The sequence below is a fragment of the Corythoichthys intestinalis genome, chromosome 1 (assembly GCF_030265065.1).
Source record: "Corythoichthys intestinalis isolate RoL2023-P3 chromosome 1, ASM3026506v1, whole genome shotgun sequence".
Classification (NCBI taxonomy): Eukaryota; Metazoa; Chordata; class Actinopteri; order Syngnathiformes; family Syngnathidae; genus Corythoichthys; species Corythoichthys intestinalis.
The window spans coordinates 75,413,431-75,438,380 of record NC_080395.1 but is presented as its reverse complement, the minus strand read 5'-3'; the positions used below and the strand labels follow the sequence as shown (position 1 = coordinate 75,438,380).

General features: G+C 39.3%; 1 protein-coding gene across 4 annotated transcripts in view; it reads left to right on the top strand.

The window, feature by feature from the left end:
* The first annotated feature begins 833 nt into the window (after positions 1-833).
* efl1 (elongation factor like GTPase 1) overlaps positions 834-24,950 on the top strand; it is a 95,536-nt gene continuing 71,419 nt past the window's right edge. For 2 of the 4 annotated variants that reach the window (XM_057839954.1, XM_057839962.1), the window contains exons 1-7: positions 834-1,043; positions 1,113-1,211; positions 1,315-1,382; positions 5,831-5,915; positions 10,072-10,205; positions 13,353-13,490; positions 15,764-15,975. In XM_057839954.1, the coding sequence (XP_057695937.1) occupies positions 1,121-1,211; positions 1,315-1,382; positions 5,831-5,915; positions 10,072-10,205; positions 13,353-13,490; positions 15,764-15,975 (728 nt within the window). In that variant the 5' untranslated portion in view covers positions 834-1,043; positions 1,113-1,120. Of the gene's footprint in view, positions 1,044-1,112; positions 1,212-1,314; positions 1,383-5,830; positions 5,916-10,071; positions 10,206-13,352; positions 13,491-15,763; positions 15,976-24,950 lie in introns of those variants that run through there. The other 2 variants (XM_057839971.1, XM_057839980.1) reach the window with 2 other exon arrangements.

Here is a 24,950-nt window from a genome sequence, read left to right as displayed (position 1 = left end):
TTTCTATGATTGATTTTTTTTTTTTTTTTTTTTAATTTTTGATTAAAGTGATTCTTATTATGAAAATATTTTTGTTTTTGTTTTGAAGCAATTTATTTTTTTTGTTTGAATAATAAAGACACAAATGTCCTAGCCAAAACATGGCCCAAACCCAAAACTACATTACTTCAAACAAAAAAAGTTGTTTCAATAAAAAAAAAAGGACTTCAATAAAAAAAAATTCAATTAAAGAAAAATAGTTTTCAAATGCATTTTTTTGAGTTTTAAATTTATTTTTGCATTCAAACACATTTTTTGATTAAAGTGACTTTTTTTTAAATTTAAAATATATATTTTGATTGAAGCGACTTTTTTTTTTAATTGAAGCAACTGTTTTTTTTTTTATTGAATAATAAAGACACCAATGTCCTAGCCAAAATGTGGGCCAAATGCAAAAACACATTACTTCAAACAAAAAAAGTTGTTTCAATTAAAAAAAAAAAAAAAAACTTCAATCAAAAAAAAAATTCAATCAAAGACAAAAAGGTTTCAAAGGCATTTTTTTGTTTCAAATTTATTTTTGCATTCAAACACGTTTTTTGGATTGAAGTGACTTTTTTGTGATTGAAAATATATATTTGATTTGAAGCGACTTTTTTTTTTTTTTTTTTTTTGATTAAAGCAACTTTTTTTTTTAAATTGAAAAATAAAGAGACAAATCTACCTCCATACATAAACTGTTGTCTATGCTTTGTCTTTGATGGGAACGTCGCCCCTGCTAACATGGTCGTCACTTCAGCACGTTGTTTTGCTGGGCTATGTGGTAAGACCATGATGCAACGCGGCGTGACGATTCCTTCACACACACGCAACCTCTTCCGCCCGGAACTACGGTTGTCATTTGTGTGGCACGTGAAATACAACGCTGTTTCTGCATACTATATTCTGCAAATGTTTGAATGAATTGGACGTCACTGGGTGGCTTAAATTGATGCGAGGAATAATTTAGAAGTACTGTTTTCATTTAATATCGTTTCGCTCTGATATATGAGCTCCGCTCTCAGGTTTGTTTTGTTTTGTCTTTCATTGACAGTGTCATCGTCTAGCTAATGTGTAAAAATATTTATATTTAGGATTCGCTATGGTGCATACAAGTCTGGATAGGATCATTGCACTGCAAAAAAAACCTGCCAATATTAGAAACCTTTGCATCTTGGCACATGTTGACCACGGTGAGTTTAGTCTTTGACAAGCGTTTTGCTTTTGGTCAAGTAGGCAAGTTTCCAAGTGGTGTGACTGATCATGATCCTGCTTTAAATGCTATTTTTTGTTCAGGTAAAACTACTCTTGCGGATTGCTTAGTGGCAAGCAATGGTATCATATCAACTCGTCAGGCAGGGAAGGTAAGTTTTTGTCTCTTTATAAAATGTCCTCATTCCCCTGTTGACTTATGTTGTAAATGAAAGACTGGTTCATTATGTCATAAACTTAAATCATGTTTTTTATTTATTTTTTATTCTTTGTAGTTTTTTACTCCATGAATGAGCCTGTGTAACTTGTACTTCTAAGAGTAGTCTGACCACACCATACTTTTTACTTGAGTAGATTTGTGAAGAAGAAACACTATTACGCCACTACTTTGGGATACACGAGAGTCGTTACTTTTTTACTCTTTAGTCTATATATTAGATGTTACTTAATTACTTTTACATAAGTTTCACCAATGAGACGTCGCAGCAATGATCACATGACTCCAACAATCAGATGTAACAATACGGTCACATGACCACGCACAAGTTTGCAGTCGGAAGACCTATGATCATGCCGGCCTGCTCTATCACGTGGCGTCTATAAAGCACCATAAAAAATAAAGTACAGGTAGTTCCCGGGTTACGACGTACTCGACTTAACACGATTTCGACTTTACGACGTCGCATAAACGGTGCCTTATTGTACCTCACAGTATCTTATTTTTAAACTTTACTAATATGACGTGTTCTGTCCCACTAAATGTGAAGTTGTTCAGCTTGACAGACAGCAAACAGGGCAATTGTGCATTTGACAATTTGTAAAGTTGTAACACATGTACACTTATGTTCAAAATGACACACATTTTAACAATAAAACACGACGCAAAACAATTGGTGTTCAAACGTCCATCTAGTATGATCGAGACGTCCAAGTCTGCTCCTAAGTCATACAGTCCAGCCAGACCCATCAGAAGGCAGTGTAGTCCCCGGGTCACGACGTACCCGACTTACGTGATTTTGATTTTACGACGCCGGAGTCTTGTCCGCCATTCTGTCTCCAGTTGCTTTTTTGTCGCATAAACAGTACTTAGTTCTTGCCATGTCAGGATCACCTCCTCCTCCAGCAGCGTCAACGCCGTCCTGCAGTTCTTGACGGCGTCAGGTCCCACTTCCTTGTTCTCATGCTGCTGCAGCTTCTCGACCGGCGCGGACTCCTCTTGCAGGTCTCGATCCGTTTTTTTGAGTTTGGACTGCGGGCCAAAACCATTTTGTTATATTTTAAAAAAAAACGTTGACTAGCTGGATGGTATTGTATATAACTTTGTTTTTATTCATGCTGTACAAGTGCTCAATGTGACCACTACCACCAGCGGCACTGACAACATCAAGCCGATAAGACTTTTAATTTGTTAAAATTATTGACTTGTTAAAAAGACTTTTAATTGTTATTTTAATTCTTATTAAATTATTAATTAATAATTCAGTCTATTTCAATGACTTTAAAATGAATAAATGCATGATAATTTTGGCACATTCATATTGAATCACCCTGTTTATATTCAATCTTTACTCGCGAGTGAGTCGCCTTGCTGAGAAACGGGCGTTGTGGAAAAAGTAGGGAGGCGAGGGAGGGGGGTTATCATGGCCGCTCTGGTTGCCAGCGTCGCCTGTCTTAACGCGAGCCCATCGTCTGAACTAAAAAAAAACGGCCTGGGACTCGCAAGGGGAGTCCGCGCCGGTGGAGAAGCAGCAGCAGCAGCGGCAGTAGCATATATTTTTTTCAAGTCCTTATAGTCATCCAATATAACGGCATTTAACACAACGTACCCCACAGTATCTTTTACTTTCTTATTAAAGGGTACCACGGATAGGAAGACATGTAAATCTTAACAGATAAATGTTGTTAAATGAGTTATACTAACGTAATATTAAAACCCCTCTTAATTTTTTCATTTTAATAAAATTTGTAAAATCATTTTAACTAGTAGGTCGCCATTGTTGTTGACGTCGCAAGGCGGTGCCGTCACATGGGTACGCTGCCGCACTTCTAATGTCATTCTTTAACTGCATTAACATGTTGTCGGTTCTGCCCTTCCAATTTGTACCTGAGCGGAATATTAATGAGTAGGATAGCCCTGTCGATATTTCATAAAACAAGCAGCAAAAGCAAAATTAACCGGAAGGACAGGATGAGACGAGTAGCGTCGCTAGTGACAGTACACTCCTGCTCTAGTGATGGAGCAGGAGAGTGATGTCAAAAACTGTTTGCAGATCTTCATGGTAAACTACTGTGTGATCAAATTTATTCCAATATTATTATGGAGATTAGGGGTGTGACAAAATATTGAAATGGTGATATATTGTGATAGTTTGTATCCCAAAAGGTTATCGATATGCTTCTGCCAAGAATCGAGATATTGTTTTAAAAAGGTGTCAATGTCTAGAAAAAAAAAAAAAAGAACCTAGAAGTTGCTACCAAAATTTTCCGTTATAATGGTGTCTCAGTAAACTCTAACGCTGCATTGACGGTGCTCGACGCCCAATCCATTTAGTCTGGGAACATTCGTTCATTCAAAACCAGAGCATTCACAGTCATCCTGTCTGATTTTCAGGGCATTTACAGGGCACTTGCTGTTCATTTTAGGGCATTTACAGTTCCTTTCCTGTTGAGTTTGAGTCACTACCTATTCATTTGGGTGATTCCCAGGTCACTTCCTGTTCTGTAACTCAAAATAAAAAGGAAGAGACCCATAAAATCCACCAAAATCAATAGGAAGTAACTTGAAATCAGCAGAGAAATGACCCTAAATGGTCTTAAACTACTTCATTGCCTAGCATTGGCTGCCACTGGTGGCCATAGACGTTCAGTCTGTTTGAAGTGGGAGGGATGACAGCGAATAAACGGATGGGACGTTTACTAGTGATAAACTCCAACTCATAGCAGAAGCTTGTTTTTCTGTTTATTAGTTGTTTGTAGAATATCCTAGAATGATTTCCTGACCAATGTATCGATAACCGTTGTATCGCCATATCGTCAGATCATCGTTATCGTGAGCTTTGTATTGCAAATCATATCGTATCGTGAGGTACCAAGAGGTTCCCACTCTTAATGGAGATAGTTAGCATCCAGAGCTGTCGTGTGCTTTACATATCATTAAGGTTCACCAAACCCAGTTAAACACAGCAGCTTGATTATTCTTTGCAGATACACCGTACATCACAGCACACGAAAATGTTGATGCAGTTTGCCTCTACTGAGACGCCTAATGGCGTCTTACCTTATTTTAGTCACGTAAAAGTGCTGTCCTGATCGATGATCATCCTCAACTCAAACTGACATATATCTTTTAAGAACTACATGTCTTTGTATCTGTGTTCCCTTTATTATGACATATAATACATGTTTTTGGACAGTTATTTTGTATTTAGCGGTACTTAAAGGGTTAACTCGGATTTATGCGTAAATTCGGATTACATCGCCAGCATAGGAACTGAACTCGTTCGTAACATGGGGACTACCTGTACAATACTTTTGGACTTTTTGGATAGTTATTTTGAGATTTTGTTCTTAACTCATTCACTCCCAGCCATTTTCACCGGAGCAAGGGCCTTTGCTCCCAGCCGATTTACTGGATTTTAACAGATTTAGCAAGGCCCCAAGAAAATTCTGTTCTATTGCTATATAAACATGGAACCCACCAAAAGAAAGATTAGACTCTGTTTTTTAAGCAAGAAAAAAAAAGTTCGTTCATATCTTTTTCCATTCTTTAGAAATCAGCATTAGAAAATAGCTTAGTTTGAGCAATTTTCCAATTTTTGATGAAAAAACAGAGAAATTGAGCTTTTTGTGAAAGCGTACATTTCAAACATAACTTTGACTTTAAAGCAGCAATATTTGCTTTAGTTACATCCCAAACATCTGAATAATGTTTTCCTTTTACAAAATAACATAAACAACAGGACAAATAGAGCTTTTGTTTGCAAAGTAACAATTTATTTACACATAATTAAACTATTGAACTGTTGAACTATTTGCGCACATAACAACGGGGAAGGCTCTTGGCTGCTCCCGGTTGAATAAGGTGGCTCCCAGTAATCTGATGAGTACGGATCAAGATCGGTCTCACTTTTTTAATCATCTTCATCGGTGGTTTCAACGGGCTCAGGAGTAACGCAACGTGAGCTCCGCAGAACGCGTGTGGAACCTGACGCTGTTGTGGCCGTCACCGTCGTCTCATCAAGATAGATTTTTTTTTTATCCTTCTTTGACGATGGTTTCGTTTTCTTTTCAAAACACTCCTCCACTGTCGTTTGCCTTTTTTCCCGATCGTTCTCCACATTTTTCTCAATTTCTCACACGTCTTCACAAGATCCCTCCAACTTTGTTTTCAAAAGCCATAGGTTTCAAAGGGAGAGAAAAAAGTGGGTTATACTCCCAAAAATATTGTTTCTTCTGGAATTCACAGACGTGGCTAAATGAACAAAGAAATTTAATTCTGGCATGGCTTATTGTTCTAATTGGTCACTTTTCTATGTCATGTTTACTTAAACATGATTGGGATTGTCAATTAGACCTGCTTTCTGTTTCTTTGTGTTTGCAGCTAAGATATCTTGACAGCAGAGAGGATGAGCAGATCAGAGGAATTACCATGAAGTCCAGTGCCATCTCTCTTCATTATCAAGAAGGTAATAGTGATTTCAAGTCATTGAGATGTTTAAATGTTTCTGCAACTACACTGCTCCAAAAAATGAGGAACACATCAGATTTAAATAGGAGGAAAAATTATCCTGATAATCTCTTATTATTTTAAGTAGGTAATGTATTAGTAACAAAATGATGCCACACTTCAGTAGAAATGAAAATGATCACCCTATAGAGGCGCGAAATCTCTGTAGTACACATGCCTGACAACGTCTGGACATACTCCCAATGTAGTGATGGATGGTGTCCTGGGGGATATCCTCCCAGATCTGGACCAGGGCATCATTGAGCTCCTGGACATTCTGAGGAGCAACCTGGTGGCGCTAGATAGACCAAAACATAAAGTCCCAGAGGTGTTCTTTTGGGTTTAAGTCAGGTGAACGTAGGGGCCAGCCAACTGTATTAATTCCATTATCTTCGAGGTACTGCCTGCATACTCCAGCCACATGACCAGGAAGAGCCCAGGTCCCACTTAACCAGTGTAAGTTCTGACAGTGGGTCCAAGGATTTTATCCCGGTACCTAATAGCAGTCAGGTTGCCATTATCGAACTTGTAGGAGTCTTTGCATACTTCCATGGATATGCCTTTCCTGACCATCACTGACTCACCTCCGAACCGGTTATGCTCAATGTTGTTGCAGGCAGCAAAATGTTCTCCATGGACTCTCCAGACCCTTTTAACGTCTGTGGCGTCTCCTTAGGTTGAACCTACGCTCATCGGGAAAGAGCATAGAGCGGGAGTGTCGTAGTTGCCAATTCTGATGGTCTATGGCAAATGCCAATCAAGCTCTACGGTGCTGGGTTATGAGCTCAGAGTCCACTACAGCAGGGGTCTCCAACCTTTTTTGCACCACGGACCAGTGTGATTTGGGTCTTTTTTTCATGGATTGGCAATATGCGGCAGAAAAATACAGCAAATATAAAATGACACGACGGGGCTACAAACAAATGTTAAGTGCAGGGGAAAAAAATATAATTCATCCGCTGAATCCGTGGGAGGCCTGAGCTTGTTTCGTTGAGACAAGAGGGTCCCATCTAGGTGTGACCAGAGACAGTGAGACAGTGTTCCTTATGTCCAGTCTGCTCCGTAACTTTGTCTTGGTTGCCGTCATCGCAAAGAAGCCTGCTTCACAAAGATACAATGTTGGAAATTGTAGCAAGGTTTCCAGTGCTCTTGTAGCGATGTCAGGATTTTCCGGAATGACTTTAATCCAGAACCTCTGTAGAATTGTTGTCTCAAATGTATGTTTAAGGTCACCGTCATTTGTGATCTCTACGAGCTGATCCGCCGCACAGACATGCTCTAATCACTGGGTTTATTCACAAACGGGACACGAATCCACTCCTTCGCAGTTTGTGGGCCACATAGTATGCAGAGCAGACTTGCGGCGCCTGACAGTCACCTGTTGCGACAAACCCATATTTTAGGCAGGTTTGTTGGAAGAGTTTGTTTTCTTCGAGGTTATAGGCTCATCTTCTGGCTCGTCAGGTGCCCTTTTCCTTTAAAAAATCTGTCCAAAGATTTCTGTTTTTCAGTCATCTTTGCTAATGTGGGGGCTAATTATTTCCGGGAACAAATGTGATGCGTCCACCCTACGTTCTACGTAATGCGTTTTTATCGAGGACAAGCGCACATAGATAAAATAAAACAAGACGTACTGCTAGCATTCCAATGGATTTCTATGACGACACTCTGTTCAGTTGTAGTATTATATCTAGAGTAGACAGGGATATTTGTGTGTTAAGGGGCACAGGCCAAAGTTCATTTGGCCAGAATGCAGTTGTTAGTAAGTTATTTATCATTTCTGTGCGGGCCGGTAGCAAATGCTCCACGGACCGGTACCAGTCCGCGGCATGGCGGTTGGGGACCCCTGCACTACAGGACATAGGGCCCTCAGCTCACCCTCCTGGAGCCTGTGTCTGATTGTTTGGTCAGAAACATTCACAAGTGGCCTTCTGGAGGTGATTTTGTACATCTCTGGCATTGCTCATCCTCCTTGCACCAAGCAGCAGATAGTTTAATCCGGAGCATACTCAAGACGTTGTCAGGCTTGTGTACAAACACATGGGGCCCACACAAACTCCTGAGAACCATTTTGATTTGATACAATGAGATTTTGGCAAATTGAAACAGTCTGCTGCATCATTTTTTCATTTTCATTTCTATCCAATTATGTGGCTTCACTTTGTTACTAATACTTCACTTACATACTATAAGGAAAGATATTAAAAATAATTTCCCCCCCGTTTAGATCTGAAGTCTTTTCGAAATGTTCCTCTAATTTTTTTGAGCAGTGTATTAAACATGCAGTATTAGAAATGTTAGCATTGTCGAACATGCCGACAACAATGTCACCGTCCTTTGAATAAACTTATACACTAGAGCTGAAAGAATAACCAACATCGCATTGACATCGAGGTTTTTACCTCATGAAGCTGAGGTATTTTGTTGTGAGTAATGGTTTTTTTTTTTGTTGTTGTTGTAATTTTCTTATGCTTGGTCTGAATAACTTCATTGAGAAACCTACTCGTCAATCAGCGTCGAGCCTCACGTTTCCTGGCTTTGATGGCCAATCAGAGAAATGGTAATGGGGACATGTTTGTCTGCATTGCACTGGCTGCTAAAAACAAGTAGCTCACGCAAGGGCTCAAAGCGCTCCATCATGATGACGAAAATCCATCAGCAGGGGGCGCTAGAGGGCAATCACGAGATTGATGCAGATCAGTGCAGGAAGCAGGGGTTGGAGTGCTAGTATTCTGTATTCTGTATTGCCCTATGATTAATTTCACAAGCATTGGTGATTGTTACAGTTGTTGTTGAATCGTATCATATTTTTTGTATTAGGATTGTTTTGCTCAGAATACAGACACACAAAAATATTCCAAGAACACCCACCAAGATCAGAAAAAAAATCACTAATAGCACACAAAACCTGAAACCACTGAAAATCTCATACAAAGAAAATACATTAAAGCAAAAAAATTCAGGGAACCCTCCCCCCACACACACCAAAAAAAAAAAAAAAAAAAAATCACAAAACGAGCATGTGCAAACCCTGGCAAAAAGTATGGAATCACCAGTCTCGGACGCACACTCACTCAGACATTTTATCATGTAGAACAAACTCAGATAAAAAGCTTGAAAAAATAATGAATTAGTTCAAAAGTGCAACTCTTTAGCATTCAGAAACACTAAAAGAAATGAATAGAAAACATTGTGGTGGTCAGTAAATGTTACTTTTATTGCGCAAGTGCAGGGAAATATATATGGAATCACTCCATTCTGAGGAAAAAAAATATGGAATCATAAGGAACAAAGAAAGAAATAACAATTAAAACACATCTTAAGTATTTAGTAGCACCACCTCTGGCTTTTACGACAGCTTGCAGTCTCTTAGGCATGGACTCGATGAGTATTCTTCATCAGTTTGGTGCCAACTCTTTTTGCCAGATCATCCTTGCAGGTTGGAGCCTTGTTGTGGACCAGTTTTTTCAATTTCCACCATAGGTTTTCAATAGGGTTGAGATCTGGACTATTTGCAGGCCATGACATTGACTGGATGAGTCTTTCTCCAAGGAATGCTTTAACAGTTTTAGCTCTGTGGCATGATGCATTGTCATTTTGGAAAATTACATATTTTCAATTGAAGGGATAAGAAAGCTGTCTAAAATTTCACTGTAAACTTGTGCATTTATAGAAGATTTAACCACAGCCAGTGCCTTTGCCTGATATACACCCCCATGTCATCAAGGACTGAGGGAATTTTGATGTTTTCTTCAGTCAGTCATCATTGTAAATCTCACTGGAACAGCACCAAACCCAAGTTCCAGCGTCATCACCTTGTCCAATGCAGATTCTTGACTCTTGACAAGGCGATGATGCTGGAACTTTTGTTTGTTTGTTCAGCGCAGCCCATCCTATCCCAGGAATTACTACCTTAAGGGTATAATGTAATGCATTACTATTTCTGAGAATAATGTGTTACTTTTTTGACTAACTCGGTGAAATCCAACTGATTTTTGTTTTTACTTCCATGGCAAAATCTGTGGCTAACATTTTTCCATACAAGCTAAAGATTCACTATTATGGTACTTTCTTGGAATCAAGTTTTTTTTTTTTTTTTTTTTTTTGCCTGTCAGGTGATAGAGAATACTTACTGAATTTGATTGACTCTCCGGGGCACGTTGACTTCTCTTCTGAGGTTTCCACTGCTGTCCGGCTGTGTGATGGTGCCATTGTTGTTGTTGATGCTGTAGAGGGAGTATGCCCGCAGGTACGTGTATCGTGCTTTCTTCTAAAGATAGACGGGTAGGAAAGATGTTTGGCCCATCGCAATCCCAGGGCTCAAAGCTAACCACTTCCCTTTCAGCGATACCAATACTTAGTATTGGATCACAACACTACAACACTACAAATCAACAGAAATGGTCTCAAAAGCATTAACTCATTTCCTTACCGTTTTCATTAGTATCCACTAGAGGTGCACGATAATTATCGGTTCGATAATTGTCGGTCCAATAATAGGAATTAAGATGTCATCCCAATAAATCCAATAACATTATTTATCGGTCCGATAATATACTGTATAATGTTTTTGCCACGGTGTCGGTGGATTGGTATGTGTGCGTTTGTTTCCATTCCTGTTTTGCCAGTATGCAAAGATTTTTTTTTACTGTTCTAGAGGCCGTATTTTTCCATCACTGAGTGATTAACCTTACTATATCAATTAGCAAATGTTTTCATTTTACAGTGTTAGTTATAAGTTAGTAAGTTACTGAGAGACCTTTTGGTTATTGTTAGGCTTCCTGTCCTATAATTGCCAGGTTAAGAAAGTTGTTTCATGGGCCAAGACCACAAAAGTCTCCTGTCCTGTTGCACCAAATGTTTTATCTGCTGACAAAGCACAATACCTGTTTGGTTTATGTTTGTGATAGTTCCGTGCTCATTGTTCAGGGGAACACATAGTCAATAGTATTGAGTGATTGTGATTGACTCAAATTATATTTATTTGAAAAAATAAATATGGGCACTTTATTTGAAGTCAAAACTGTTCTTGTCTTTGTATAATCTTCATGTCATCATGAAAATTCTGGTTAGGTCAAAGGTAAATCTATGCTGAATCCACCAGTAGTATTTTTGACTTACATGTGTTCAAAAACTCGGGTGAATATACATTTAAAAATTTATATATATATATATATATATATATATATATATATATATATGTGTATATATACTGTAATTTCCCGATTATAATGCACACTTTTTTTTCCCCAAAATCAACTTGTAAAATCATGGTGCGCATTATAAACTGGTACATGGATGGAGACAGAAATATACATATATTACATATATATGTATAAACCGATTTTTTTTTTTTATTGACACGGCCACATTGTGTTGAAGAAACGTATGCAGCGACCCGTTGCCGACCATTACGGTACGTGACGTCACCATTTTGTTTCGTTAATACTTCCCTTTAATCGGCCGAATGATTTAGTCTGTTAAATTCTGCTTTTTTCACTCTTCATAAAGCACAGAATTTAGTTTCTTGAACTCATTTGAGTCAACGTTTATTGCAGCTCCGCAACTCGGACCATAACAAACGTAACAGACTTCCTGTGTCTGTCCGTCAACTATATCTGTCCCTCGGGAAACTCAAACCCAAATAACAATAGTTCCTATTGTTACTGTCGTGTTGACAGCGATGAGCTCTCACGGATTTCCGACTTACGTTCTCACTTTTATTTTACCGTATCAATCCGTGGAAGAAACATTTATTCATCATGATGAAACGAGCAAGTTATACAGTGGACTTAAAAAGAAAAGTCACATCTGTTTTGTTTTCTCCTAGATTCTGGTAAATTGGAGAAGTTGTCAAATCATATTATTACCGTAAATATTGTCAGTTTATGGTAATGTTTTGAACTACCCATGTGCTATCCTTGTGCTGTGTTTCACCAGTCAGTAAATTGACATTTCTGTATCTGTACACGAGCTCTGTTTTCTTGTGTTCTTCTGTTTATTGGTGCTAAAATTAGGGTGCGTGTTATAAACGGGTACAATAATTTCCCCTAGATTTTACAAGTAAATTTGGGGTGCGCATTATACATGGGTGCGCCTTATATTCAGGAAATTACGGTATATATACAGTGCCCTCCATAATTATTGGCACCCCTGGTCAAGATGTGTTTTTTAGCCTCTAATATTTTTTTTCTATTCAAATAATATGGGACCTTAATGGAACAAAAAGAGAAAAATCCAACCTTCAATACAAGTGCATTTATTCAGTGGGGAAAAAATCCCACATAATGAAATAATTATTTGACATCAAATAATGTGTCACAAATATTAATCCAACAAAACAAGGTCTGGGGACTGAGATGGCCATGGAAGGAGCTTGATTTTGTGTTCCATTTGAAGCCCAGGACCGTGTGCTTTGGTCAGATGAGACCAAGATTGAGCTTTTTGGCAACAAACATTCTAAGTGGGTCTGGCGTGCCATGAAAGATGCGCATGCTGAAAAGCACCTCATACCCACTGTGAAGTACGGGGGTCAGTGATGCTGTGGGGCTGGTCCGCTTCCAAAGTCCCTGGGAACCTTGTTAGGAACCATGGCATCATGAATGCTTTAAAATACCAGGACATTTTAAATCAAAATCTGTTGCCCTCTGCCCGAAAGCTGAAGATGGGTCGTTACTGGGTCTTTCAGAAAGACAATGACCCTAAAGATATGGCCAAATCTACACAGAAATGGTTCACCAGACACAAAATCAAGCTCCTCCCATGGCCATCTCAGTCCTCAGACCTTGTTTTGTTGTTGTTGTCTTGTTGTATTTGATGTCAAATAATTATTTCTTTATGTGGGGTTTTTCCCCCACTGTATAAATGCACTTGTATTCTTTTTTTGTATATCTTAACCAGGGATGCCAATAATTATGGAGGGCACTGTATATTATCGGTTATCGTATCGGTATCGGCATTGAGGAGCAGGAAGTTATCGATATCGATTTCAAAAAATGGATATCGTGCACCCCTAGTATCCACACGGGCAATTTCTTTACAGGTTCTGGATAAAGATCCCCTTTTTCTAATTTCACACCCGTTTGAATAATTCCACGTCTGTTTGCGCTAGATTAGCCAGCGAATACATAAGGCATAATACGCCAAATAATAGAATTATTAGTTTCTCTTCTCCAAAACTTTTACAGATTTTCAATGTAAAAAAAAATCGATTAACCATTGCAGCTCTAGTTGATATAACATTGGAATTATGGTACTGTATTTTTGTTTTAAATATAAAAGTACAAAATGTCATTGCACCAAAGTGAAATACAGGTTCACGTCTTGCTTTTGTTGCTTTCTCTTCCATGTTCTTCAAATGTGTACATATATATATGTTATGTTTGTTTCCTAATAGACTCAAGTCGTGCTGAGGCAGGCATGGTTGGAGAACATAAGGCCTGTTCTGGTTATTAATAAAATAGATCGACTTATCATGGAGCTCAAGCTTACCCCTCAGGAAGCTTATGCCCATTTGCAAAAGATCATGGAACAGGTGACTATCTAGATATTTTCTACACATACTCTTAGGCTAGGTTCATACTACAGGTCTTAATGCACAAATCACATTTTTTGTCATATCCGTTTTTTTGGCATGCTCGTTCAGACTGCCTTTGTCCATTGAGACTGTTCAAGTATTACGCATGCACACTAATTCGCAGTCCGAGTTGCGCATAGCAAAGAGACTCGCATGCGCAGAAGCATCAAAACAGATTACACATGATAGGTGTACGTCATTCCAGAGTGATCATATTTTGATTTCCAAAAAAGAGGACACAAAAAGCAGACAGTAATAATCCCCGCTTAGTCTTATATTCAAAGTTTATATGGACTGATACAACGCATACACGCACACACATGAGCCTTGACGTGTGTGTGTCAAATGACGTGGGTGCGTCAGTTTGCCCCGACTCGACCATGTGTGCAATATTGAAATATTGCTCATTTGACACACAGAATGAAAATCTAAAATTGTAAGGCTTATTCTTCCTTTTAGTTTTTTATGAAAAAATCTGAAAAAATGTGGCCCAGATCGGATTTGAACCACATACGAAAGTGACTCAGATCGGATTTGAAATGGTCCACTTCTATACGACTTGTCCTGTTCAGACCGTCAAGTTAATGCCTGACTCGAGTCGGAAAAACACGAAAAAATCGGATTCGTGCATTGAGACCTGTAGTATGAACTTAGCCTTATAGTGTGTAGAGCAGGAGTGGTCAAACTGGTCCTCAAGGGCTGCAGTGGGTTTTTGTTCCAACCAATCCCGTACAGACGGTTCGACCAGTGAGGTTTCTGCAGAAACAAGAAGCACCATACGACAATCATGAGGCCTGTCAAAACTTCTGTAGGTTTCATTGATCCATTGCATTTCATAGTGTTAGGAGGTGGTTGTCTTCTTTTTTTACTGTACGACAGAATAACAAACAGAGACGGGTGGGCACTGGGGGTGGTCTGAGGTGGGAGGTGGTCGGGGCCCTGGTGCCTCTCTCCCCCTGTGGCCGGCAGTTCTGAAGGGCGGTGCCTCGCCGGTGGGAGCTTGCCTCTTAACTCACGCACTTTTCACTTTGCACTGTAAATATTTTTCACTTTGGGCACCTACACACACATTCAGGTTTTTGGGGAGAGCCTGAACAGGGTCATACAGTCCCAGGCCGGCTGCCCTTTGATTTTAAAGCATCATACACCGAGGATGTGGGGCGGCTGGGGTCACTGACATGACAGTTCCCTCCATGATGGTCTCATTGGTCTCAAACCTTTTTTATTCTACTTGGTATCAAAAGACCTTTCCATAGAGTACCCCACCTAGGTCTAGGACGTTAACAAATCCAAGTTAACGGAGGATTGTGCTAAAATTCCTCTTATATTGTATGAGATCCGACCGTCCTTATGTAATTACACCAACCTAATTATGAACTTGTTAATATTTGGGACAACAAAAGAGATTCTCTGCCCCTGCTGTCTGGACTAGCTGAACTTTCTGTGTGTGCGGGCTTTCTCCACAGCATCTGAGAGGGTGTTCTCCACTGTTGGAGACACCATAAGTCCAGAAAGATCACGTATCCTACCTGAAAAAGCAGACATGCTTATTTTTCCGCAAAAGAATTGTTCATTTTGCACATTTGCACAACGCACTGTTCTGTTATATTTGACAGTATTTATCTTTTTTTATTATTATTTTTGAGTTCTATCAGCTCATGTGTCCTTTTAAAAAGGAAGTTTTTTTTATTGCTATTAGAAAAATGTTTCAGTAAAATGTTGCACATTCTTGTCTATTTGCTACAGTTACATATTGCCACAGTTAACATCGAGGCTTTGGGCCTCTTTTGACCTCGTCGTGAGTTTTTAAGGTTGTGACCTCTGATTAAACAAACTAGATGCCAATCAAAATGTTTGCTCTTCTTTTTCCCCAAATTAGAATCGAAAAGGGAATCGATAAAGAATCGAATCGTTAAGCAATATCGATAATGAAATCGGAATCGTAAAAATCCTATCAATTCCCATCCGTAGTAGTTACTTTCATAATTGAAGAACTACTAATGATTTACTTTTTCAGAGGAGTAACTATTACTATTACTCCTTTTTAAAAGTAACTTGCATGACACTACTTGTAAGGCACCAGATTGGTGAAAATTTGTCGTCTTGATGGTTTGGAACAAAAACACGCACCCACTGCATCCCTTAGTGGAATAGTTTACCTATCCCTGGCTTAGAGTGTTCGCCCATTTCAGCTTCAGTACACTGATGCGCTATGCCTTTTTTATCTTGAGGTTAATGCGGTGACGGGAACCTTGTTCACATCCAGAGTGATGGAAGGGCAAGCGGAGAAAACAAAAGAGGAGAAAAGGAATGAGTCACCAAATGGAGATCAAGTCTATGACTGGAGTGCTGGGCTGGAAGAGGTTGATGATTCTCATCTCTACTTCTCTCCTGACCAAGGGAATGTGGTCTTTGCAAGTGCTATTGATGGGTGGGGCCTGAGGTGAGGCTGCTCCCTTTTGTTTTATGTATTTTGGACTGTGATCAGTGTTGCTAAAACAACAAGACTCAAACAAAAACAGTTGGCAGGTCAATAAAATGTGAGTTTCTTTTAAAAAGAAATTGCTGGTTTAACCGTTTTGATTAGTTATAACAGTTAACCCTATATGTCTACATAAAGTACAATGGCAGGCCCTGGCACTGTCTGGTAGGGGTGCAGGCACAGGAGGTGCATTCGAGTGATTGTCTACTGTTATAATTGGCGGTCATAGCGTTGCAATGACGCCCCTGTGGACTGCAGTTACTGTCTGTATGCAAGGAGGTGGGAAGAGGGATTGGATCAGTTAACAGTGTCACTCACCTAGGGTTGACTTTGATTCTCAATGTGCGAAGAATCTTCGTTCACACTCATAAATTCGTACAGTAGTTCTAGCTTGTTTTTTATTGGGTACGACTGTTAGCATCATATCAAAAATAATTAATGTGAGCAGTGAATGTAGTGGTTTAAAGGGAGATAGTGTGCAAAATGTTCACTATAGTTGGTTTATAGTTAAAATTGTACGGTTTAATGTTAAATAAGCTTAACACTTTAAGAGGACTTTGAATGTTGACTTTATGTCTGTATGTTATTCATCAGATACCAAATGTGTGTACATGTATACACACTTTAACTTGAGCCTAAAAAAGTATTTGATTTCATCTCTTGTGCTAACTGGAGCCCTGAGGTGGTCAACATGTCTTAACCGACTAGTCCCAAGTAGAATCTTCCACTTTCTTTATTATTTCTACAATTTTTAAAAAATGTTTGTGATGTTACATTCATATTCACTTGTACATATTTATTGTTGTGCACTTTTAACTGGTTTGATAGCGTTAATAAATGTAACCTCAAATACAGGACAGGGGGTGGTGCTGTATTTTGTGGGTCACAGCATCTTCAATCTAATGAACCGAACTGGCATTTTATTGCCTCACAACTCATGAGCTTTGAACTGCATGTAATTGCAGCTTTGTAGGTATGCAGTCAAATTTAACAGTTCTAGAAATTAACATTAAAAGGCACTAGATGAACTGTGTTATTTTTGTTTGGTAGCGTTTCTGGGTATACAGTGCCTTGCAAAAGTATTCGGCCCCCTTGAACCTTTCGCCACATTTCAGGCTTCAAACATAAAGATATAAAATTTTAATTTTTTGTCAAGAATCAACAACAAGTGGGACACAATCGTGAAGTGGAACAAAATTTATTGGATAATTTAAACTTTTTTAACGAATAAAAAACTGATAAGTGGGGCGTGCAATATTATTCGGCCCCCTTGCGTTAATACTTTGTAGCGCCACCTTTTGCTCCAGTTAGCTGCAAGTCGCTTGGGGTATGTTTCTATCAGTTTTGCACATCGAGAGACTAAGATTCTTGCCCATTCTTCCTTGCAAAACAGCTCGAGCTCAGTGAGGTTGGATGGAGAGTGTTTGTGAAAAGCAGTCTTCAGCTCCTTCCACAGATTCTCGATTGGATTCAGGTCTGGACTTTGACTTGGCCATTCTAACACCTGGATACGTTTATTTTTGAACCATTCCATTGTAGATTTGGCTTTATGTTTTGGATCATTGTCCTGTTGGAAGATAAATCTCCGTCCCAGTCTCAGGTCTTGTGCAGATACCAACCTGTATTTGGCTGCATCCATCTTCCCGTCAATTTTAACCATCTTCCCTGTCCCTGCTGAAGAAAAGCAGGCCCAAACCATGATGCTGCCACCACCATGTTTGACAGTGGGGATGGTGTGTTCAGGGTGATGAGCTGTGTTGCTTTTACGCCAAACATATCGTTTTGCATTGTGGCCAAAAAGTTCAATTTTGGTTTCATCTGACCAGAGCACACATGTTTGGTGTGTCTCCCAGGTGGCTTGTGGCAAACTTTAAACGAGACTTTTTATGGATATCTTTGAGAAATGGCTTTCTTCTTGCCACTCTTCCATAAAGGCCAGATTTGTGCAGTGTACGACTGATTGTTGTCCTATGGACAGACCCTCCCACCTCAGCTGTAGATCTCTGCAGTTCATCCAGAGTGATCATGGGCCTCTTGGCTGCATCTCTGATCAGTTTTCTCCTTGTTTGAGAAGAAAGTTTGGAAGGACGGCCGGGTCTTGGTAGATTTGCAGTGGTCTGATGCTCCTTCCATTTCAATATGATGGCTTGCACAGTGCTCCTTGAGATGTTTAAAGCTTGGGAAATTTTTTTGTATCCAAATCCGGCTTTAAACTTCTCCAAAACAGTATCTCGGACCTGCCTGGTGTGTTCCTTGGTTTTCATAATGCTCTCTGCACTTTAAACAGATCCCTGAGACTATCACAGAGCAGGTGCATTTATACGGAGACTTGATTACACACAGGTAGATTCTATTTATCATCATCGGTCATTTAGGACAACATTGGATCATTCAGAGATCCTCACTGAACTTCTGGAGTGAGTTTGCTGCACTGAAAGTAAAGGGGCCGAATAATATTGCACGCCCCACTTTTCAGTTTTTTATTTGTTAAAAAAGTTTAAATTATCCAATAAATGTTGTTCCACTTCACGATTGTGTCCCACTTGTTGTTGATTCTTGACAAAAAAATTAAATTTCATATCTTTACGTTTGAAGCCTGAAATGTGGCGAAAGGTTGCAAGATTCAAGGGGGCTGAATACTTTTGCAAGGCACTGTATATACAGTGGTACCTCTACATACTATTCATACATAATTCGTTCCAGGACGTCGTTTGTAAGTCGCAATGGTCGTATGTCGAGCAGGATTTTCCCATAAGAATACATCATACTTCCATTTATTTGTTCCACAGCCTGAAAAACTACACTAAATCTTTAATAAATGCTGCTGGTACTATTGCAAATACCAATTACAGAGAAAATAAATTATGAATAAAAATCGGAATAAAAATAAAATAATAGTAATGATAACAATAATAATACCTGTAATAATATAACGAATTGGGTTCTAATGTGGCGGATATGTTTTGCGTGGTGTACCTGAACGCACCGTGTAGCTGACTTTACAGAGTGAGGGAGGACTTTTTACTTTCACTTTGTTCAGCTGTGGCGGACAGTAGGCATGTTGTGTTGCACAAGTTCTGAAATACATGATTAAAAACCTGACAAAGCTGGCGATTTTTTTTGGGGCGATGTTACCACAATAATATTTGTCACCTTAACTTATAAAGACGTACGGAGGTTGGAGGAGGACCATCGAGATCGTAGACATTCTACGGCCGTATTGTCGAGCCAGTTCAGAGACGCCCGCAGCACGCTCAAATTTTTCTATCATTTCCATCTTCATTTCAATGTTGAGCTTCATTTTTTCCCCCTTTTTTTCACCACCTGCACTAACATTCTTGGAAGTCATGTCGATTTCTCTCACAAGAAATTCCGCTGTGCGCCTGTGTTCTGGTTGCGGCGCATAAATTGTCGTATTTTGAGCATGTCGTCGGATGTAGAAACAAATGGCGAGTCAGATTTTACATTGGATGTCAAAAAGATCGTGTATCGAAGAGATTGTGTGTCGAGGTACCACTTAAGTCTGTCGCGATATGCAATAAGTCATATTATTGCACAGTAAATAAAAAAGAGGGCGGCAATTTTCCCGGCTGCGATTTATCGCCGAGTGCTTGCGTAAATACATTTGTGCGTGCGTGTGCTGCGTGCACTCGGCACACGTGCATGTTGATTGCATATGAGAACCCAGTTGCTTTCACAGATGTTTATTGGCCATAGACACGCCATGGAATTGAAGTTCAGACATACAAAATAAAGAAACACTTCTATATTAAACATTGTAAAATAGTGATGCACGATAGTACATTTTTCAACCGATACCGATAACCGATAATGTCAAGCCGATAATTCTATTAAAAGATTTATGTAAAATTTTAAAGTATACACAAAAGAAAATATTACTGTGCAAAAATATAATTTATTGCTCTTTTTTTTTCAACATAAAATATGAACAAGTCGTCAATTCAAACATCTAAATAATGACAGATTGTCTGACATTGTGTAATGGTAAACTTTTGGCAACAATTACTTAAAGAGTAAATACCTAAGTTGCACAAAATGCCTTTAAAAGTAAGCCATTCCTAACTTATAACATTAAAACACTGCAAAACACACCTCCTTAAAACTAGTCAGTTTTAAGTGTGAATCTATTGGCAATAAGTGAAATTATCTGCCATCGCTTCAAGTGTATTTATTTCTCTCAGATTTCTTGGAAGAAAAATAGCTAGCTGAAAATAATCTTAACAGCCTTGTTTTAAGCAATACATTATTATACTTAATCCTAAAAAAAAACAAAAACTTGGAAGAAGGAAAGATTTTGAATAATATTTGTTGCTACAGAATATTGATTTAAGAATTTGATTATCTACTGTGACTGTAATTGATTAGAGAAATATGTTAAATAATTTGAAAAGTGATTGCTAATGTTATATGCTTTGTTGCACACTGTGAAAATGATTAACTCAAAAGAGCGAGATGTCATGTACCCATTCTGCAGCGCTTTGTTTACATTTGCCGCTTTCACGACATTTGCTTCACAGCAGCTAAACTGATACACCTGATACACGGCAGTACTATCTGGACGGAGTTGGAGCTCGCATCCGCGTGCGTGTTGTTTTGTGCCTGAGTTTTGTTAAGCCGAAAATAAAGGCAGCGTTACAAAGTCATCTGGCCGCTCGTCATTTTACATACTGAATGCATTATTGACTGGCTGACTTCGTTTTCTCCATGTTTAAATTATTATCTAACCATTGTGCCATCATGATAAGCTTGCTTACTGGACATCACTTTTTCATGAAGAATGGTGGTCGTATAAACTGCATTATTTTTTTCTATCCAGGGCTTTGGTTCTCGGGTCATTTAGGTAAAAAAAAAAAAAAGTTTCGTCGCGGCGGCAGCTACGTTCGTACCGGATAATCCGCCCGCCCCCGCCTATGGCGAGGCGGCAGCGGCCTGCCTGCCGGACCAGCCAGAGCGGCGGGCTCCGTCGGAAGACGGCTACTTGCCGACTATCGGTCTCCAGTCGTGCCGGTGTTTAGCCTTAGATGCGAATTTACCACCCGCCTTGGGCTGCATTCCCAAACAGCCCGACTCTGTATCGTCACAAGCCCTGTAGTTTAACTTGGTTAGTGTTTACAATAGCTTTAGCATTCCCTCTAGCAGCAGCCTCGTATTCGTTCCAAAAAACTTTGTGATGCAGTTTTAAATGGCTGCTGGGTTAGTGGTTTTGAATGAGGACGCTTTCTTTCTGCCTCGTGGAACTTCTACGGTACATGTTTCGAAGATGGCGAAAGCGTAGTTTTTTTTAGTAACAGCCGCCATAATATTCAACTACTTCTTGTCGTGTAACACCTCCTCCTCAACCCCTCCTCCCTCAGGGGCTTCAGAGAGGGGAGGGGTTGAGGAGGCGGCATGCTGAATTCTTCGGTTGTGCACATTTGGAGGCAAAATCAAGTATATAATTATCGGATTGCATTATCGGTTGAATTTTTTTATTATCTGGATTATCTGTGTGACGTCATAATTGCCATTATCGGCCGATAATTATCGGTGACCGATATTATCGTGTATCTTTAAAAAAACGTTAGCATTGCTAAATTGAGGCTAATGGAAAAACGACAATGTACTCATGACTTTAGCCTGCTATAAAACATTGGCAGTCTTCTCCACAGTGCAAAATTGTGCTTAAAAGGTGACACTTCAAACATGAAGACTTGCTGGATTAAAGAATTTGCAAGCGATGCAAACAAAAGAAAAAAAATCTATTACTGATACCACATTCATGACGAAAGCGAAGTGCACTTTGTTTTTGCTTCTTTTTACTTAGTGTAAAGCTTATTGTTAGTGGCTTAGCAAACGTACCTCCGGTGGACATTTCAAAACAAAAGCATGTCATGTTCAGATTTCTGGAAGCAATCGCATATACTTCAGATTCTACACTAAGAATAAATTTAAAATGACACCCATAATGAAAAATCTGATTGGCCATGATAATATGATGTAATCAGGCATCAAAATCTCTCACCTTTCGGCAAAATTAGCTGTTTTGAAGTCAAGTAGGGTCACCTATGGGAATTGTGTAGATCCGAGGAGAAAATTTATTGGGGGGTGGGATCCTAAGTCAATCTAACTCACTAACGACATGTTTTATTGAAGTTGCTAAGCCTGTCGCAATATGCAATGAGTCAATTAATCGCAAGGTAAATAAAAATGAGGGTGGCAATTTTCACAGCTGCGTTTTATCGTGCGTGCGTTCATGCATACATTTGTGCGTGCCTGTAGATAACATATGAGACTCCAGATCTTTTCGCAGATGTTTATTTGTCATCAACACGCCGAAGAATTACAGTTCAGACATACAAAATAAGGACACACATCTAAATTCAACACTGTACGTTAGCATTGCTACATTGAGACTAATGGGGAAAAAAAAAGACAACCTACTTTAGCCCAGACCCGGCTGGAGAAAGAAATTACAGGGGGGGCATTACATTTTTTTGGGGGGGCACACTTCTTCAACGTAAATTTAGCCGTAACAGTGGCGTTTTTACCCGTTATATTTCCTGATGAAAGTGTCAGTCTGTGAAACTGCAGGAGGTGGCAGCACTATCCCTTCATGTTGACGTTCGGCCGCGTCTTTGTCATGGCTTGAGTTCGTCTTTAGTTTCTTGAAAAAAACACGAATGTCCATTCCAATTTGAATTAGCAACGGAGGAGCCGCTCAATCGCCATTTCTGTAACCGGAGCAATCCCTATCCAATCGCAGTACCCAATGGCCAGCTACTCAGCCCGCCCCCCCTTATCTGTGATTGGCTAGAGATTGCCTACATTCGCTGCTCAGATTGGTTGAATTGAATGAGGACCGATCAGGATAGGATGACTAGAGCAGTGTTTTTCAACCTTTTCTGAGTCACGGGACGTTTTTCATGGGAAAAAATCTCGCGGCACACCACACCAAAATGTTCCAAAATTACTTTCCGTACAGTCTATTTAATTATAAAATAATTTCTCAGTATTTGTACTTACTCAGTGTGAAACGTTTAGCAATTAGGCTTGAAAAACTATCAGACAGGGGACTTGAGCAATGTCTTTTAAGCACATCAGTGCTGGTTGTCTCGCTGACAGTGGCTTTGCAGGCAGGTAGTATTAACGTCTCTGCCACAGTTTGGGACTTTTGGGATTTAGCAACAAAGTAACTGGCTTTCAGGGCTTTCTTGGTAGGTTCTTGGCTTACTTTGTAGTTTTTCTCAAAAAAGTTGCCCATTTCTCTGTGTTTTCACAAAGGCGTACAAAATAGTCCATCGACTTGTTCTGAAGCGACAGGCGTTCATTTGGAGATGACGTTTAAGCTTGTATGGCGCCATGGCGCTAGATAGCCGCTCGTGTCGCGTTCAATAACTGCTCGGTTTTCTAGCCCTCTCCCACCTTGCTGTCCTCGATAATGTGTTGGAATAAAACAAAGAGGGAGGATCAACGGTCATCACATATGGATAAAATGAAAAGGACACTTTTGTGTATATCGACACTTGACGAGTCAAACAATGAGCCGTAGACGTGCTGGGGTCCACATTGTTGCGGAGAGCAAGGTGGCTGATGGCTAGAAATCCGAGCAGCTCTTGAACGCAACACGACTCGTCTGCACACAACCGAGAACTTTTTGCTTACTCCTTCCTTCCTACTGCAACTTTTCCCGACGATGTTAAAAAAAAAAGCGACATTGGATAATTTCTCGCAGCACACCTGACGATCTCTCGCGGCGGCGGCACAATCGGTTGAAAAACACTGGAATGTAGGGTTCATCCTCTCCGTGTGTGTATGTTTTTGTGGAAGATTAAAAAAAACATTACACAATTCAGTTTAATCGCGCTAGGGCGGGCACGGCCGTCCCTCAGGGCAGGCACGGCCCCCTAATGCCCGCCCATGCCGCCGGGTCTGCTTTAGCCTACGATAAAACATTGGCAGTCTTCTCCAAAACGCAAACGTGGGGTTAAAAGGTGACACTTCAAACATGAAAAATCGCCGGTTAACAGCATTTGCAAACGAAAAAAAAAAAAAAAAAATTGGTTAGTGACACCAAAAGCAATGACAAAAAGTGCTTTTTTGCAGACTGTAAAGCTTACGGTTAGCGGTTTAGCGAACGTACTTCCGGTGAACATTTCAAAATAATAGCATGTCATGTTCGTCGTATGAATAACCATTTCCGGAGTTAATCCCACAAACTTCAGAATTAATACTAGAATATGTAAATACTATAATGCTACAGAATTCAGATTCTACACAAAGAATAGCTTTAAAATGACACACTTTATAAAAAAATATGATTGGCAATGAATATTATAATTATTATAATACTAATTTATATAGTAGTATAACTACTATAATAATAATGCTATTTTTTTTTTTTTTTTTTAGAATTGTTTTGAATAATGTTAGAACAGCGAAGTCAGTGTTCCATATCTGTTTACAGTCCATTCTTTTGCACTATTAAATGCTATCAGCATTTGACCTCATTGTTTATGTGTAATTCATTATTGTTAATTACATGTTTATTTGTACTTTAATAAAGAATTTAAGTGTTCCAAAATGTTTTTATGAACTAATAAGTGTCAACAAAAATTAATTGCTAAATTAATATTTAAAAAAATATATGATTAGTAGACTAATCGTAAAAATAGTTGGCTGACTAATCGGGAGAGAATTAGTCGTTTGGGACAGCCCTAGTGAACCGGAACATATTTCCTCCACACCCTTTTCACCTTTTTAACCCCTGACCCAATTTCATGCCTGTGTAATGTTAATAATTTGGCTTCAAATTTAATGCATGCACATTTAGCAGGACAAGATGACAGTCATTTTGGATCAAATTAACACTTAATGGGCTCTAATTTGTAGACAACATAAATAACATTGGATTTCTCACCTATTTCATATTCTGCACC